Source organism: Diabrotica virgifera, chromosome 5 (genome assembly GCF_917563875.1).
Source record: "Diabrotica virgifera virgifera chromosome 5, PGI_DIABVI_V3a".
NCBI classification, from domain to species: Eukaryota; Metazoa; Arthropoda; class Insecta; order Coleoptera; family Chrysomelidae; genus Diabrotica; species Diabrotica virgifera.
The window spans coordinates 33,676,795-33,695,987 of NC_065447.1; the positions used below are offsets into that span (position 1 = coordinate 33,676,795).

At 34.2% G+C, this 19,193-nt stretch overlaps 1 protein-coding gene across 1 annotated transcript in view; it reads left to right on the forward strand.

Moving 5' to 3' along the window:
* The first annotated feature begins 9,373 nt into the window (after nucleotides 1–9,373).
* The window catches only part of LOC126885337 (zinc finger BED domain-containing protein 4-like), a 34,675-nt gene continuing 24,855 nt past the window's right edge, over nucleotides 9,374–19,193 (forward strand). Inside the window, exon 1 of the mRNA XM_050651893.1 lies at nucleotides 9,374–11,082. Within this exon, the coding sequence (XP_050507850.1) occupies nucleotides 9,374–11,082 (1,709 nt within the window). The remainder of the gene's footprint in view (nucleotides 11,083–19,193) is intronic.

The window sequence follows — 19,193 nt, forward strand, 5'->3', positions numbered from 1 at the left end:
TTTTCCCCTGTTTTGCAACAAGGGTAATAAATTAAAAGATTTGTAATCATCCGTATTATATAGATTATAGAAAATTCAATAATTATCAGTATTTTTTAAAACTTTAAAAAACGATGTTTTTAGTAATTTTTTAATATTTTGATTATTTTACTAATGTTTCCGACCTATTTGAGAGGGAGCATAAGTCAATTAGTATTACTGAAGTTATCACACAACTTTTCTGCACAAATCAGAATGCCACCTCTCACATTCACCTCTTAAACGATCCACCCTGATCTACCTGTAACTTTTGAGATTCCTCCTTCTTCTTTAAGTGCCATCTCAGCAACGAAGGTTGGCAATCATCATGGCTATTTTGACCTTCGAGACATCTGCTCTGAACAGTTGCCTTAAGCTGCAACCAAACCATTCTCTCAAGTTCATCAACCAGGAAATGCATCTTCTTCCTACGCTTCTCCTACCCTCTATTTTTCAATCATCATGGCTATTTTGACGTTCGAGACAGCTGCTCTGAACAGTTGCCTTAAGCTGCAACCAAACCATTCTCTAAGGTTCTTCAACCAGGAAATGCATCTCCTTCCTAAGCTTCTCCTACCCTCTATTTTTCCTTAAATTATGAGTCTCAGGATGTTATATATTTCGCCTCTCATCACACGTCCGAGATATTGCAAGTTCTATTCTTTTATTGCGTTTTCCATTTCCCTCTCTCTGCCTTATTCTCCTTCTTCTTCTTCAAGTGCCGTCTCCTAATCGGAGGTTGGATATCATGATCACTATCTTTACTCTATCCACCGCTACTCTAAAGAGTTCTATAGAACTGCATCTAAACCAGTCCCTTAAATTCTTTAACCCTGACAGTCTCCTACTTCCTATACTCCTTCCGCCTCTTATCTTTCCCTGTATTATCAGTCTTAGCATTTCATATCGCGGTCCCCTCATTACGTGTCCCAGATATTGTAACTTTCTTATTTTTATTGTGTTTATTATTTCACATTCTTTACCCATTTCTCGCAATACTTCCGTGTTCGTTTTCTTCTGTCTCCATGCTATTCTAAGCATCCTTCTGTAACACCACATTTCAAATGACTGTAGCTTATTGATGTGTTCTTGCTTTAATGTCCAGCTTTCAAGTCCATATTGTAGTATCGAGAACACGTAGCATCTCAAAGCTCTTACTCTCAGTTCTAAGCAGAGTCTTTGTTGCAGAGAACTGTTTTCATTTTTACAAACGCATTTCTTGCTATTTCTATCCTGGTCCTTATTTCTGTTGTTTGATCATTTTTCTCTGAAATTAAGGTTCCTAGGTATTTGTATTTATCAACCCTTTCTATCGGTACATTTCACAAATGTATGCTTGTTTGTATCTTTGTTTTCTTAGTTATTATCATGTATTTGGTCTTTTTTATATTAATTTTAAGTCCATATTCTTCACAGAAATTGTTTCTTTTGTTTAGTAGTAGTTGGAGCTGTTCAGCAGAGCTTGCCATAATCACGGTGTCATCTGCATATCTTATGTTGTTAATAGATCTTCTGTTAATTATTATTCCTTCACTTTGAGATAGCAATGCTTCTTCAAAAATGGCTTCACTATATGCATTAAAGAGTAATGGAGACATAATACATCCCTGCCGAACTCCTCTACTGATTTCAATTTCAGGGCCCAGAGCATGCCAAATAGAATTCTATTTTGCTGACGTCACAAAATAGAATTTCATAATGGGAGGATCGACGGTTGCTAGGCAACGTGACGTCACTAAAATAGAATTCTATTTGGGGTGCTCCCGCACCTGAACTGGGTTCGTTATCTATTACAATTTGTGCTCTTTGATTCCAGTAAAGGTTTGTTATTATTCGTAAGTCCCTTTTGTCTATGTTTTTTGTCTTTAGAATTTGGACTAATTTTTCATGTCTTACTTTGTCAAAAGCTTTCTCAAAATCAACGTAACAAACATGCTATTCTCCTTAACACTATTATATTCGTGACTCTACCTACCCATGAAATCATTAATACTCTTCTAAATGTGCACATCTGAAACGCGTTAAGCCGATTTATTGCATTTCTATGATTCACCTCCATAGTAAAGCACACTGTGTTAAGATTCCTAATATCTAAAATTTACTTATTTAAAAATTGGCTATTTATTTGTTGGTTTGTTCTTTATATTTTTTAAATAGTATTCAGCCCGTCCCTGCAAACCACAACGTGCATACTTATTTGATGTAAATTTTAGAACATCAAAACTGTTTTTCCTTTAAGCTCGGAGCATCCACAAGTGTTTCTAGTGGGACTGTTCAGTTTTGGCAGACACGGTATTCAGACGGCGCGAGACTGAAATTGGATAACTGGGACATAAATTGCACGACCTTAAGCGCAGTTTACATCGTTGATGGACAAATTGTTTTATTGGTTTTAATGGTCGCCGGTCAGTCAATCTACGTAACTAGTGAAATTAGAAAAGGTTTTTGTACTGCTTTTTGTCACTTTCAAGTTGTTTCGTTTTTAAAAGAAGAATTTTAAATAAATTTTTATACTTTATTATCATAATAATTATGAACTTTATACAGGCTGTTCTAACTCATCATCATCTTTGGCTTTTAAATACAACTCTTTGTGAGTCTTCCTTTGGTTCCGATCTTGTGCTACTACTTTCCACTTCCATCTTCTTCAGGTCTTCTCTGACTGCATCTTTCCACCTTTTCCTAGGCCGGTCTTCTACCGTCTGGGTTTTCCCAAAACACATTGTTAATCAGTTTGTCGTCATCACGCCGTACCACATGGCTTGCGTCTATCGGCTTTTATGTATCTCGCGATTTTTCCCTGTCCGAAGAGAGTCTCTAATTCAATGTTGTATCTGCTCCTCCATTCATTTGTCACACTGTCCCTGCAAGCACCATATTATATAACTCGAAAGGATTTTGCGTTCCCATACCAATAGTATACTGATTTCTTTCTTTCTCAATGTCCATGTTATGTTGGTATCTCCCTGCTGGTCGTATTATGGTTTTGTACATTTGGATTTTGACACGTCTTGAGAGAAGCTTGGACCTCATTAGATGTTGAAAGACAAAGAAAGATTTATTCCCCGCCAGTATTTGTATTTCAACCTCCCATTCTCCTGTGTTGTCACTGGTAATTGTTGTTCCTAGGTATTTGAATTCTTTGACCACCTCAAAATTATGATCGTTTATGGTAATGCTTTGTCTTATCCGTTGTCGTTCCTTTCTTGATACGACCATGTATTTTAGTTTTTCTTTTTTTATTTTCAGGTCGACGCCGACGGTTCTAACTAAAATAGGGTGACCAAACGTCAAAAACGGGATTATCCCGTTTTTTAACGATTTGTCCCGGAGTCCCGAAAAAGTCTCTCGGGACGCCTAAATGTCCCGTATTTGCTTTGTAAAGCTGGTTTATTTCTTTATATAATTTTCTTCCTCCGTATTTTATTAATTCCACTGCTATTTCATCTTCTCCTGCTGCTTTTTCGTTTATTAGGTTTTTCATATTTTTTTTTGTACTTTTTCATCTGTGAAAATTTCTACTTCGTCGTTATCTTGTACGACCTTACTTCTTCATCGCAGTGTGTTTCCTTCATAGTGAATAGCATTTTTTCGTAATATTCTTCCCAGATTCTGCTGATCTGTTTGTCTTCAAATACGGTTTCTCCTTTTTGGTTTTTAGTCTTCTTGTTTTAATGCTAGGCGTATTTTTTGTTGTTCTGACTTTTTTGTAAAATTGTTTTATTTCATGGTTTTCTCTGTCTTTTTCAATATCCTCCACCGAAACCAGTAATTTTTCTTCTTTTTATTTGCTGAGTTGGCTTTGTTTCTAGCTCTTTTGTATTCTTCCCTGTTTTGCTCTGACGGGTTGTTGATCCATGTCATTCTGACGGAGTTTTTTAGTGTTCTGTCTGTTTAGCAGTCTTTATCGTACGTAAATTACCTATTCGACGGTAAATTGGAAAGGATTTATAGGCCCTAAATTAGCTAAAAAACCATGTTTCAATTACCCCTGCCTGTTTGGGTATTGCCCCAAATCCTCCTTGACAGTGGCACACCCAGGGGTTTTTCTCCTAGAACCTATGAAAAATATATAAATAATATAAATAATAGTAGGAAAATGTAACTTGTCCTTCACAAACAATACAAAAAAATTTCGGTGATCCCTCCACAGAGAAAAATTCTAGGTGCGATACTGCTCCTTGTATGTGTCCCATTTTTTCAAGTTTATGATTTGGTCACCCTAAACCAAAAACTCAATGTGTAAATTCTAACTGGTTTCTTTTAATAATTTTATTTGATAAAAGTGACGTATGAGATGGAGTAACATTACCTCTTCAATTTCTCTCTCCAATTAACCTTTCATTTTCATCATCATCAATCAGCCAATCACGTCCACTGCTGGACATAGGCCTAACTCAGTTCTTTCTGGTGTTCTCTTCACTCTCTAACCAGTTTCCCGCTCCTTTTTTTACGTCGTCGGTCCATCTAGTTGGCGGTGGTCCTCGGCTTCTTTTGTAGTTTCTGGACATCCAATCCATGATTCGTCTTGTACACCGTCCATCTTGTGTTCTAGCTTAATGCCTTGCCCATATCCACTTAAACGTCGTGATCATGACATCTTGAATTCCCGACCTTTCCTGATTTGTTGGTTTGTTATATGGTCTCGAAGGCTCACGTCCAGCATTGCATGTTCCATGGCTCGTTGTGTAACTATGAGTTTGCTTGCCAATTTTTGCGCCAGTGTTAGAATAGAATAGAATAGAAATATGCTTTATTGCCACTGAAAATTATACAAATTTTATGGACAAAGCTTAATATAAAGTCAGAAAAAATAAATAAATAATAACAATAACAAATACAATTTTCTGAAATTTGATAAATCGTCAATATAAAAAAAATACAAGTTAATAAAGTAAAGAAAAAAAACAAAATCGATATATTGCAAAAATTAATAGAAATTGCAAAGTGAACATATATACAACAAAGTAAACTACAGACATAGGAACTAATAAATTTAAGCTGCTGCATGTGATATCCAAATATAGATAAGTTTGGTTACTTATACATTACTGTAATTTCTTAGTTAGTCATTAAGAAACTCTTCTACTGAATAATATGGTCTTTTAGATAGATGAGCTTTTGTTATTTTACGGAACTTGGGGAAAGATGTTGCAGATTTGAGTTGTAAAGAGAGATGGTTGTATAGTTTTTTTGCGGAATATAATATAGATTTCTTTACTAACTCAAGAGGACGGGATCGGTAAATAGACATCAAAAGTTGAATTTCTTTTGGAGTAATCATGATGAGGCCTTGCTGGAAAGACATGCATGTGTTTACGAATTAAGCAAACAGTTTCTAAAATATATAAAGATGGAAGGGTTAAAATTCCGTGATCTTTGAAGTAACTTCTGCAATGTGTTGTTTTTCTGAGGCCAAACAGATACCTTATTGCTCTTTTTTGTAATTTAAAAATAACATCTAATTGGGCAGCTGTACTAGAACCCCAAAAAGGAAGACCATATCGAAGATGAGACTCGAACAAGGAAAAATATGTTAGTTTACAAGACGCTAAATTGAGTTCTTTCGAAACAGATCTTATAGTATAGCAGGCTGAGCCGAGTTTCGTACTTAACAAATCGATATGAAGGGACCATTTGAGGTTGCTGTCTAAAAAATACCAAGAAATTTTACAGAATCAACGGTAGAGATTTGGCTGTTATTAACAAGCAGGGGTTGAAGAGCATTTTTATAGGATAATGCTACTGTCTTATCCACGTTAAAGTATTAGCTTCATAATTGCGCTTTTTAGAATATGGCCTATAGTTTGCCAAATGCTGACCATGAGTACTTTGAGATGTCGTATCCTTTTTCTTACCCTCACATCTTGTTTCTTTTTGTAAGCAAATTTGTTCCTTATTTGATGAGATTTCATCATTAATTCTTAGAATATTCACTTCTCTTATTCTCATCAGCCTTTATATAAGAGATATTTCAGATGTGGTTTGACGTATTTGGGTTTTATTGTCTTTGCTCATTTACCACTTTTGTTCTATCATATTATATATTATAGATACCTATTTCGATATCCTTCATTTATTAAATTTGAAATATTTGAATTCAAAAGTCCAGGACGGTTTGTTACTGTTAATAATCTCTTTAGAAACTGGCAGCAAACAAGAAGGAGCTGTACCAGGCACCAGGTCATAAAGAGGCTAAGGGAAATGATCAAGATAACAAGGAACAAACTCACTTTGGCTATGTATATTCAAAATCCTTTTGTGGCCTGTTCAAATGCGTGTAAATAGGGAATTCTATACCTACGACTATAATAAATTACGATATCACTATCATAGTACATCATAACTACGACAGGAATTCTGATAGGGCACTGCGCTCTTGATTTTTTTGAAGTGAATACTTCATTCGGATTGTTTGGTGTCATTCGATAGATTTTTCAAAAATATTGAATACGCGTATTTTTCAGTTTTTCGATCTGATGTTCATTTCGCGAAATAACGGGGTTCGTATTTAAAATTTTAAATTTACCCCCCACTCCTCTCCATGGGGGTCGTGTTTGGTATCATTCGATAGATTTTTGAAAAATATTAAACACATTTTTTAGTTTTTCGATCTGACGTTAATTTCGCGAAATATTTGCTTTTTTGTGAAACTTTGTGACTGGCATATTTCCTTACGCCCCGCTCAAATCGTCAGATCGAAATATACACTGTTTTGCATGTACCTATTTAACTTACCTTATCTTAATCTGACGATTTCGAGTTTTTCTAAGGATATATTTTTTTTCGGACCCCCCTTAACGAACTCCCCTGTATTAAAGAGCCAAAATATGGTAGAGGTACATTTACAGGGTACAAGGTTTCTCCCCATGTGATAATCTGACGCGCTGGAGTAACTGCAAAAATCCCCGCTTGGGCTCCGCTACCATAAGCTAATAAATATACTTATGAATAAAAATCTGAATAGTGAAAAAAAAGTTAATTAGTTCATGAATATGTAATTAAAAGATAATCTGACATGATATCTAAATGTGACACAGAGCAATTTTATTTAATATCTTATATTGAGAGACACACAAATATAAAAAAAACTACATATTAAAATTTTTTGCATTAAAATGCCTTTTTAAACCTTCTTATGCTAAAAATCACAGTCGTGCAAAATGTAAACAAACGTGTGTGTCCGTCTTAACCGCACAACTTGGCATCCTCGAGTTACTACTGAGTAAGCAACAGGTGGCAACGCTGTATGAAAACCACGCATCTTGACGCATCGGATAAACCGACAGAATGTTGCCAGATGTGAGTGTTTGTCACTGAATGCTATTTAAGTTTTCGTTTTTTTTTTGGTACAAATGAGGATATTTTTTGCAATAGGAACATCGTGTGAAATAAAAATAAATACCGAGAATAATAATGATGTACAAAGTATTAGGAAATTTTATTCACAGGAAGCGTAGTGTATCCTAAATTTATTTATTTTAAATATTACAAAAAATTAACATTTTATTTTATTTAATAATTAAAAATTGGAAAGAAAATCGTTAAATTTAGAGATTTCGATTTGCGATTAGAAATCGCAAGAGATTTAATATTTTGTCAAGAATACATCAGAAGCCACTGCTTACCTTGTGCCTTATACTATATAAACATTATTATCGCTAATTTGACCACTTACGTATTATAAATAATGTAGTACATAACTTTATAGTCCGTCTGTGTTGGATATTTACACAAGTATTATAATCACGAAAAATATATTTTTTGGTATTATTTATTTCTATTGTTTACTCATCATGATTACTGACGAGACAAGTCTTTTTGATTGGTCTACTTTTAAAAAAATATTCCTCCATTCCAACTTTTTATCCGCATTGATATGTTGTTGGTATGTATTAGAATCTTCAAGTCTTCAGGAATATGAAGCTAAGACAGTGGACGAAAAGATCGCAAAAGAGGGCTAAATCGAAGTACATAATAGTCCATGTGATGAGACTGTTGAGAAAAATCACAAGATACCTTTTCTTGTTTAGAATAACCCAAAAAATCTAAAATTTTTCGGGTCAAAAATGGTGATCTTTTGTATTTGTTGAAAAAAATTGTTTAAACGGCCTCTTTGGGTCTCTTCTTTGGTGTCTTATTGGTGTCTGTTTAGTGTTTAGTTTCTTGAGTATTTCTTATTCCTATACGCGCATTCCACGTTACCCATTTAACGTAATCTCGCAGGTTTTGTAAATTTTACAATAGTTGGTGGATTGGTATTTTCTTCTTGGTGCCTTCTACTTTTAGTATAGGTGATTAGATTCATCTGCATTCCACTGAGGAGCCTTGCTACGCAATTTGCTTCATGTAGTAGTGAGACAAGAATATTGCCACGTATTATTACGATGGCATCGATAAATCGGATATGAGTCAAATTGGAACTGTCAATACTGATGCCTTTAGTTTCCCACTGTAATGATTTGAAGACATTGGGGTCAGTGGCTGCTGGCCAGGGTCGGCAGTGCCGACCCACACATTTATGGACACATTATAGATTTTTTTAAATATTTAATTTAATCAGAGTTGATGATATTCGTTTCTGTGAAATAAAAAAAATATCTGTGAGATAATACAGACTAAATTTTATTCATTGTTTTTAAAGGAATTCGATCGATCCCATACGTTAAGTGATCCCTGTGCGCTGTGCGTAGGAGACATTTCAAATATGATCCTATAGTCATGCACCCGATTGCGATTGGGTGTTTTCGGCAAGCCGTCCCAGATTGAAGATTTGCTTGTAATAAGAAGCTATGGAATATTAGCCGATAGGCAACCAATTATACATTTCCTGTATCTATTTAAATGGCAAGTACGGCAGAAACCAATCTGCCGATGGTGATCTGCAAACGGGTGCAAACGGTAGCAAGGCACGTACCTAGTAGTGATGTAACGAATGTCATTTTTTTAACATTCGCGGATGCGAATGCGAATGCGAATATCTGCCACCGACATTCGCGAATGCGAATGCGAATGCGAATATTCAGTTTTTTAATTAGACGCCAATTCTAAGGCTTGCCGGCAGTCTCGTTCGCGCGAGGTGTGTGGGTGTGTAATCTTGTTTCGAAAATTGCTTAATTGCAATTTGCTGAATTGCAATGTGAACTCATCTAACGGAAGTCGTAGACATAATAATTAGTTAACAATATCATATTTTATATCAGTGATATATAATATTGTTAAAATATCCTATATCAAAGGTTAATATATATTACAATTATGACTCAAGTGTCACTACACTCGCCTTGCTCTGCTCGTGCTCAAGTACATACAAGTGAATTTTGTAGCTAAAGTCTGATTAGAGATTTTTATTAAGATGAGTAAATCAAATTATAGTGAAATATGGACTTATTTCACACCAATTTGCGATGCTGAACGAGCTAAGTGCAAGCTGTGTAATAAAGAATACTCAAGGAAAGGAAGAACTACAACGGCCATGAGAAATCATTTAAAGGCAATGCATAAAACCGAGTTTTCCAAATTGGAAGAGTGTGAAAAACGAAAACAAGATGCATCTAAATCACTTGAGCAGGCATCATCTTCGCATCAAATAAAATCATTTATGAAACAAATATCGTTTCAAGAATGTGTGGATAAAACAAAACAGTGGGATAATAATTCTGCTAAGTCATTGGAAGTGGATAATTTTATAAGTGAAATGGTTGCGTTGGAGGACTTGCCATTTCGTTTCGTGGAAAGTGTTGGTTTCGTAAGACTTATCAAGCATTTGTGTCCGTCTTATAATTTAAAATCGCGTCAGTATTTTACTTCATTTATCTGCGATAAATTATTTTGCAAAGTAAGTGAGAAAATACTTCAATTATTGAAGTCGTTCGAAAAATTATCATTTACTACCGACATTTGGTCTGATACCTGTTCTGGAGTTTCGCTGCTGAGTTTAACTTGTCATGGGATCACAAAAGAATTTGAAAGGAAAATGATAGTGTTAAAAGCAGAAGTATTCAATGAAGGCCGCCACACCGGAGAAAATATTGCTCACAAACTTGAAGACATCTTGTCGTTTTGGGAAATACCTAAAGATAAAGTGAAATGTGTAGTTCGCGATGCAGGTGCTAACATGAAAAAAGGTGTTAACTTATTAAATGTTGAACATATTGACTGTGCTTCTCACAAGATTCAAAACGTATTAAAAGCAGGAATGAAAGCTCAAGAAACTGTTGTGTCTGCCATAACAAAATGTAAAAAGATGGCAACTCATTTTCATCATTCGACCAGTGCCCAAGATGAGTTGACTAGTATACAAAAAAGGCTTAATCAAAAACCACTGAAGACTATACAAGAATGTACTACTAGGTGGAACAGCACTTTTTATATGTTGGAGCGTATTTTACAAGTCAAAGAGTCGTTATGTCTGTACGCATCGGCAAATAATAAAATTCCCCAATTGGCTTCTGACGAGTGGATGATTATTGAAAAACTTATCGGTTTACTAAGACCATTTGAAGAAATAACCAAAGAGTTAAGTGCTAGCGATGTTTCTATTTCTTCTGTGATTCCCTTAATCACCACTCTAGAAAAAGTTGTTCATGATCTTGATTCTTCCGATGAGCACATTGGTGATACGATTACTGTCTTGAAAGACGAGCTCATTCGCAAGTTTTCAGGTTTAGAGAATGAAATATTGTTTTCCACGGCGACCTTCATTGACCCAAGATATAAATCAAAATTTTTTAAAAATACGTCGACTAAAGAGCGTGTCATAGAGCATATTTTGGATTTGCTGGGAGACAGCCAAACCGACATATCTTGCAATTCATCTTACCCGAATGCAAAGCGTATCAAATTAAATCAATCTGAAGATCACGAAACTCGCAACAGTCTGTCTCTAAAAGAAAAGATGAGTTTACTGATGGATACAAGTGATAGTGAAGACGACATGCCTCTTCTTAGTTTTCAAAACCCTGTCCATCTTTTAATCCGTAAAACTCTCACTGAATACTCATTGGAAAAACGCGTGGCAGGTGACGTCGACCCTCTAACATGGTGGAAAGTTAACAAGGGAAGGTACGATCTTCTTTTTCCTGTAGTACGGCAATATTTAGTTACACCACCAACAAGTGTCCCGAGCGAGCGCTTATTTAGTGGCGCTGGACTTCTTTATACACCACATCGAAACAGACTTGAAGGAGAAAAGGCGTCGAGACTTTTATTTTTAAAGTTTAATATTCCTCTTTTAAATTTTGATTATTAACTTGTTTATTTTTGTTTGTTTAAACTGTTGACTTAAAAAAACATAGACTATTTATAGTATTATTTATATATTGGTAGCTGAATAATCCTTAGTTCGTTCAAGATTGATTGATTGTCTAAAATTAAAAGCTTCAGGCTAATAAAAGTTTTAGGGAATAATTTGTTTTATTTGTTTACATTGCATAATTTGTTGTTTTCAAATTGCTCTTTGTCGCCTTTTCTTAATAGAAAAATGAAAAGTGAATAGATTTTGATTTTAATAACCTTATTTACTATTCTAATTGGGAAATAATTAACAATTAAAACTTGAAAAATGATTTTATTGACGTTTCGACTTCCACTTCGGAAGTCGTTATCTATTATATTTAGATAACGACCTTCGAAGTGGAAGTCGAAACTTCAACAAAATTATTTTTCAAGTTAAATTGTGGCTTATTTTCCAACTAGAACAGTAAATTACATAAATGCCGTAAAAGATAGCTTCAGAACAATATTATTAACCTAATATTAGACATCAAATTATTTTTTTATCTGATTTTCATATTCGCAAAACATTCGCACAAATTTCTCGAATGCGAATGCGAATGCGAATATGCAAAAATATGCGAATATTCGCGAATGCGAATGCGAATGCGAATATTCGTTACATCACTAGTACCTAGCCACGTACCTTACTATCGCGCCCGGGATAAAATTATGAAGTAGGTAAGTAGGTAGTTTTACGTCGTTTAATGATTGATATTGTAATTTTTTTAAGTTATTAGGAATTACCTTTAGGTGACAGGATGAATCGGAGGATTCGTTACATCAAGTTAGTTATAGAGAACAAATAAAATTGTTTAACAAATTTTCTAATTTACTTTCCGACTTGAAGACATTTAGCGGCGTACCTAAAACAGCACCGAATGAAAGAATTGATTAGTAGTTACATTTTGATGCTCTTCGATATAAGTAGACGAAACTACTGAGAGGTAACATGTCATTCACAAGTATCAATTATTCTTCGATACGCGTTACGTCTAATATTTATGAGAGGTTTTTAGGTTTTCAGACGTGAATAGAAGCCATAAGACAGAACATATTTTTGGTGTTTTAAATGACATATTAAAATTTTTTGATATCAAAAATAAATTGGTAAGGCAAATTTATGACGGCGCTGCCGGTGAATTGTATGGTCTCCAGGCAAAAGTTAAAACTATTGCACCAGGCAAAACTATTATTTACTCACTGTTATAAGTCATTGACCACTTTGACGATTCAAAATTTATGTCAAACTTGTGTTAAATTTCAAATGTCAATAGAAAAAACTTTTAAAATCTCTCCAAAGCAATAATAAATTTTACAATGACGTTATAACCCATTTTGCTACTTCGAAACAACATAGACTAAATAGACTTAATTTATAAACAGGTTTAGGTTCTAAATTTATAGGAAAAAACAAAAAAAAAACAAAAAAAAATAAAAAAATAAAAAAAAAACAAAAAACAAAAACCAAAAATCTCCTATGAAATTGAAGCCTTTTAATTAGATGGCATACCTATTTGAGGAGACAAAACCTTGCCGACCCTGTTCCTAAAGCCACGAGCCGCCACTGATTGGGGCTAAATAAAATGTAGCAAATGCTTCTACTTCAAATACTTGTGGCAAAACCTTCAAGTATCTTTACAACCAAAGCAAAAGCATTTGCTGCACCATAAGCAAATACTTCAAATGAAATTATAGCGCTTCTAAATAATGTAAGAACCGTAAAACGTTACAAAAGATGTAGAAACTTCACCAAATGATTGTAGAAACGAAGTTGAAACGTTGAATCTTTCGTTTCAACGAAGCAAAGTGCATTGGTTAGCCAAAGATGTCTTTCTTCTTCTTCTGTCATTACCCTGTCCGATTATCGAACGTTGTTGTTCATATTGGCGATAATAACTTAGTTTACGGCAGCTCTAAAAAGATTAGCGGTGGTATCTTGATACTACTCCCGAAGATTTCGGAGCCAGGATGTTCTTATTCGGCCTGGGCCTCTTCTTCTGACTATTTTGCTCTATATTATGAGGTGTAGAAGGTTATATCTCTCTGGAAGACTCAATACACTCTGGAATACGTCTCTGGAAATATTGTAAGTTTTAACAAAGATTTCTTTAATGAGGAAACTAGTGACAAACCTAGAAAGCATTTTTGAGTTATGCAACTGATCCGGATTACCAAAACAGTACAGGAGACAGTGGCGGCCGATCAGGGTCGGCCACACATTTATAGATATAGATTTTTTTTATTATTTAATTTAATCAGAGTTGATATCATTTGTATTTGTGAAATAAAAAAATCTGTCAGATAGTACAGACTGAATTTTATTCATGGTTTTTAAAAGGATTCGGCCAATCCGAGCGTTAAGTGATCCCTGACATAAGAGACTTTTCAAAAAATGAATGATCCGAGCCATTCATCTAACTGTTTTCGGCAAGCCGACCCCAGCTCCAGCTCATCTCGAGCTTCACTATTTACACGTAAAAACTGGTAAAACTCAACGAAATACGAGTCGAAGAGCAACCAAACGTATATTTCTTTCAGTAGAAAATCAATCATCGTTATTGAATCTCATCTGAGATTCTGAAAACCATTTGATTTTCGCTAGATGTATATAGATGAAACTCTTGATTATTATGTCATTCACAACTACTCTATCAATTGAAGACATAAGTGGATATGTCACATTGGGTCACATAAGGTCATATGTCACATTTTTTGGGAAAATTGTTTTATTAGGTTTTTGTTCTTCTAATATGTTGTTTTACCTTTTAAAATTTTAAAATAAACTATTTTTAGCTAAACAAAAATAACAGGAAGGTATTAAAGCAATATGTCCCACTAGATTTTCGAATTCTAGCGGATAAAGGTATTATGTCCAAAATCGCATTTGGACATAATATCTTTATCCATGTGAAATGTGTAAATATGGAGAATTTTTTCTACTACTTTGAAGATCTGCTGACGAACCTCTATTTATGTAAAAAGCAAACAAACACTTCAAATCAAACGGTTAATTTTCGTGTTACGTAAAATGGATAAGACTGGACGAATTTGATTCTATCTCTATTAAGACATAGATACCTTAATGACTACATGTCATTTCAGCAAGTAGATTTAAGAAAAAAAAAGGACAGCACATCTGACCACAACTGAATATAGACCAAGAAGACTGGAAAATAAAACTGGTAGTTTGAGTTTGGAAAAACTCGGAAATTTAAGAAACAGAATAAAATTTGTTCCCGAAGAGTATAGATGGTTTTATAAATACTCGATAGAGGAAAATAAAAAAAATCTCAAAAGAAAAGAAGAACCTACTAAAAAATATGTTTTTATTAATTTTGCAGTTTGTATTGCAACTTTTTTTGACAATAAATACTCATTTTTGATACTTAACTCTTTTATCCACTTAACCCTAATATTTTTAAATTATTTTTACTATGTGGATAAAGGTAATATGTCCACAAAATTTAAAATATTAGGCTTAAAGTAACTTTTTTTTTTAAATTCGCACCACAACTGAATATAGACCAAGAAGACTGGAAAATAAAACTGGTAGTTTGAGTTTGGAAACACTCGGAAATTTAAGAGACAGAATAAAATTTGTTCCCGAAGAGTATAGATGGTTTTATAAATATACTCGATAGAGGAAAATAAAAAAAATCCCAAAAGAAAAGAAGAACCTACTAAAAAATATGTTTTTATTAATTTTGCAGTTTGTATTGCAATTTTTTTGACAATAAATACTCATTTTTGATACTTAACTCTTTTATCCACTTAACCCTAATATTTTTTAATTATTTTTACTATGTGGATAAAGGTAATATGTCCACAAAATTTAAAATATTAGGCTTAAAGTAACTTTTTTTAAATTCAATTTAAAATGTGAAAAAGGTATCTTCAAATACCTGTTTAAAAAAGTGTAGCAATGCAAATTTACAAAATAAATAACTAACTTGGAACAAAAGACAGTAAAATGCTCATTACTCAAAAACATTATTTTGTGACATATGACCTTTATCCACTTATGTCTTCAATTGTTGTTCGATAGGCGTTACGTGGTAATATTTATGAGAGGTTTTTAGGTTTTACAGACGTCAGTAAAAGCAATAAGGCAGTGGTGCTGGTGCAAAATCTCAGAGATTTTCGTAATGATAGAAGTTTCCAATATATACGCAGTGACGTTTTGGATTCGCTTGATATTTTCGAACGACCCCAAAAAAAGACAAAGGCATGATACATATCTCGAAAAACGAGTATATTTTGAAATTTTGGATACCTGCTATTATGCAAATAGATACTCGTTTTTCGAATTTTGAAGATTTGCAGATTTTTGACCTCTTTGATAATTCAAAATTTAAAAGTTACCTTCGCCAAAAAATTTCTAATATATTTATTTACAAGTTACTTAAAAATTATGCTGATCCAAATATTTTCGGAAAGTGAGATAAGTTACAAATATGTATAATTTTATATAGTACGTACTGCAATTCACTACAACAAACTGTTCATAAGTTCTCTTATTACCACTAACTTCTGCCTCAAATGAACGGGATTTCTCTTGTCTCAAAATAATCAAAACGTATTGTCGAAACACTATGACACAAGAGATAATGTCAAGTAAACCAAACAAAAAAAAAAACAAAAAAATCTCCTATGATGATTTAAGCCTTTTAATTGGATGGTGTATATGAGAAAAAAAATCTTGCCGACCTTGTCTGTAAGGCCACGAGCCGCCACTGACAGGAGAAATAAATGGAATCCACCAAAGTACTGTCCCAAAAACAATAACTGCAGAATTAATGGAGAAAATCTGGCAGGAATCAATCTATGGAAATACGTCTTAGGCAACAAGTTTATTCGTTTCCAGCTGGAATTAAAGTGTTGTATTGCAGACCTTATTAGAAAACCTTCCCAATTTGGAGGTGGATATGTATAAACCGCAAAAGTTTTGCTAACATTAATGTCCAAGCAGCGTGTGATGCACAGTTTAAATTCACAATGTAGGAATGGCCCGGTTATACTCATGACAGTGGACTCAAAACTCTGAAAAATCAGAGATTTGTTTAGTTATGCGTTGCAATACACAAAGTGCTTTGGGCCTAGCAGATGAGGAAATATGGAATAGAACCATCTTTAATGACTCCTTATCAAAACCCAAAAACACCACAAGAAACCTGCAACAATAATTTGTTTTAATAAACCCAATATCCTGCTGTATATCTGGGAGTTCTTTTTTGCTGTTCCATAAGTTGGAATATTCCCGGTTGAATTATTGAATTCTTTTGTTGTTGATCTTGTAGAAATTGTCATAGTGAACTGGGATCCAAGTTAACACCCATATATATGTTTATGGCAAATTTTATCATTCATCGTTATTAGTTAGTAAATACACATAATCTCTGAAATACTCATTGAGACTTAAAATCTTTTGTCCATTCTTCCGCAAGATTGCCAAACTCATCTAGTATAATCCAACTAATTATTAATAAAGTTTAAAATTTCTCTCATCGTAAATCTGGGGACAGATAATATGATAATTTATTAAGTTTCATATGCCTTCGACATGTATTTAAATATCCTTCAGAAACAACTTTCTCTGTTTTGGCGCCTTCTGTTTTCATATTACGTCTGATACGGCACATTTTTCAAGATTTAATTTACTTACTGGGTAATAAACTACTGGCGATATCGATGCAATGTTTAAATTGCACTGAAAAGTCATCGATTCTGCTGGAATGAAGAGGTGTGGTGCGCAAGTTATATATATATTTTTTAAAGATTGCTTTACCCCGTCTACGACAGATCTTTTACTAGATATGTACTATTATACAATAGTACATACTAGACTGCTAGAGTTTCTCTGTGTTTACTAGATAGATACATAAAATTAGACAAAAGCTCGGGTTCGTTCAGAAACATATTCCCATTCGTTTTTTTTGCATAATCACTTACATGAGATACCCAAAATAAGGTTCAAGAAGTATGTATTATTAAAAATCTATATTTTCTTCTTAAAGTGCCTATCCATTCCGGTTGTTGGCGATCATCATGGCTATCTTGACTTTGTTTACCGCAGCGCGGAACAGTTCAGTGATAGTCGTGTTATACCACTTTCGTAAATTTTGAAGTCAGGAAATGCGTCTTCTTCGCGGTCTTCTTTTACCATTTACCTTCCCTTGGTGAATCACCCGTGTTGAGCTGGCCCCCCCCCACTTGCAAAAATTAAAAAACAAATAGCCCTGATTTATGAGCTATTTATGAGCTCTCATATTCCGCAAACTAAAAATTTTGAGCTCGTTCCACTGAGCAGGAATTTAATACCCTAGTGAGGGAGGGGCTGAGTCAGCCCCCCCCCACTACTTAAAAATAGGAATATTGAATCGGTTTTTGCGGCAGAATTACGAGCTATTTATGAGCTCTTGAAATTATATAGCTTCGATTTTTGAGCTCATCCCCTTCACCCCCAAACAACCCTTTAATTGATTTAACTTAAGAGAAAGATGCTGAGAAAACTTAAAATATATCGTATTGCGAATATAATTCCTATAGCTTATATGCTCTAAGAATAAACTATTAAATCAAGAGCATTTCGATTATTGAGCTACAACCCCTTCGCCAGAAAACCACCCTATCTTCCCGGCTTAAGAGAAAGTTGTACTTAAAATGCGTTAAACTAATTATTTGGCGACTACATATCATTTAATAATTTATAACCTTCCAAATTACGCGCATTTAGATCAGTAAATTGCAATTTATTTTATATAGTGCAGTCACTGAAGGTAAAAATCAACGATTACCTTCAATTTCGGTGAACCTTCATCGATTTTCACGAAAATTGGTCAGTGGTTAGAGGATACGTCAAGAAACAAAGGTGACATGGTACCACCTTGCGCCTTTACCCTGAGGGTAGATACCGCCCCTTCTCGGGGGTGAAAATTATTTTATAAAAAATAAATGCACAAATCAATAAGCAAAAATTAAAAGCAAAATTTATTATATAAAGTTAATAAAATAAGTCAATACTTTTAAGTTATTAAAGATCAAAGATTTTAATTATTTGTGAAAAAATGCATGTTTTGAAGAGGTTTTTTGTAAATCACTGAAAAATTTTAGTTTTTACAAAAAAGTTAATAGTAGTTTAAATCGTATAGCTTATATTCTAAGAATAAACTCTTAAATCACGCGTCTTTCGATTATAGAGCTACAACCCCTTCGCAAGAAAACGACCCCATATTCCCGGCTTTAGAGAGAGTTGTTCTTAAAATAATTTAAATTAATTATTTGGCGACTACATATCGTTTAATAATTTATGAGCTTGCAAAATATACGCATCTCGTAATTCTGCCGCAAAAACCGATTCAATATTCCTATTTTTAAGTAGGGGTGGGGGGGGGGGGGCTGACTCAGCCCCCCCCCACTAGGGTATTAAATTCCTACTCAGTGGAACGAGCTCAAAATTTTTAGTTTGCGGAATATGAGAGCTCATAAATAGCTCATAAATCAGGGCTATTTGTTTTTTAATTTTTGCAAGTGGGGGGGGGGGGGGGGGGCAGCTCAACACGGGTTGGAGAATCAGTTGGAGAAGGCAGTTACGTTTTTGATTTCTCATTACATGTCCTAGATATTCTAAGCTTTTGTTTTGATGGTTTTGAGAATTTCACACTCTTTCCCTATTCTACGCAGGACTTCCACATTAGTAATTCGGTCAACCCAGGATATACGTAAGATGCGCCTATAACACCACATTTCGAAAGCTTCGAGCCGATTCATAGATGCAACAGTTAGTGTCCACGCTTCCATTCCGTAGAGCAGAACTGTGAATATGTAGCATTTCAACAAACGGTATTTTCTTTTTAATGATACATAGGCCAGGGTAATAAGACAAAAATATACCCTGTTCG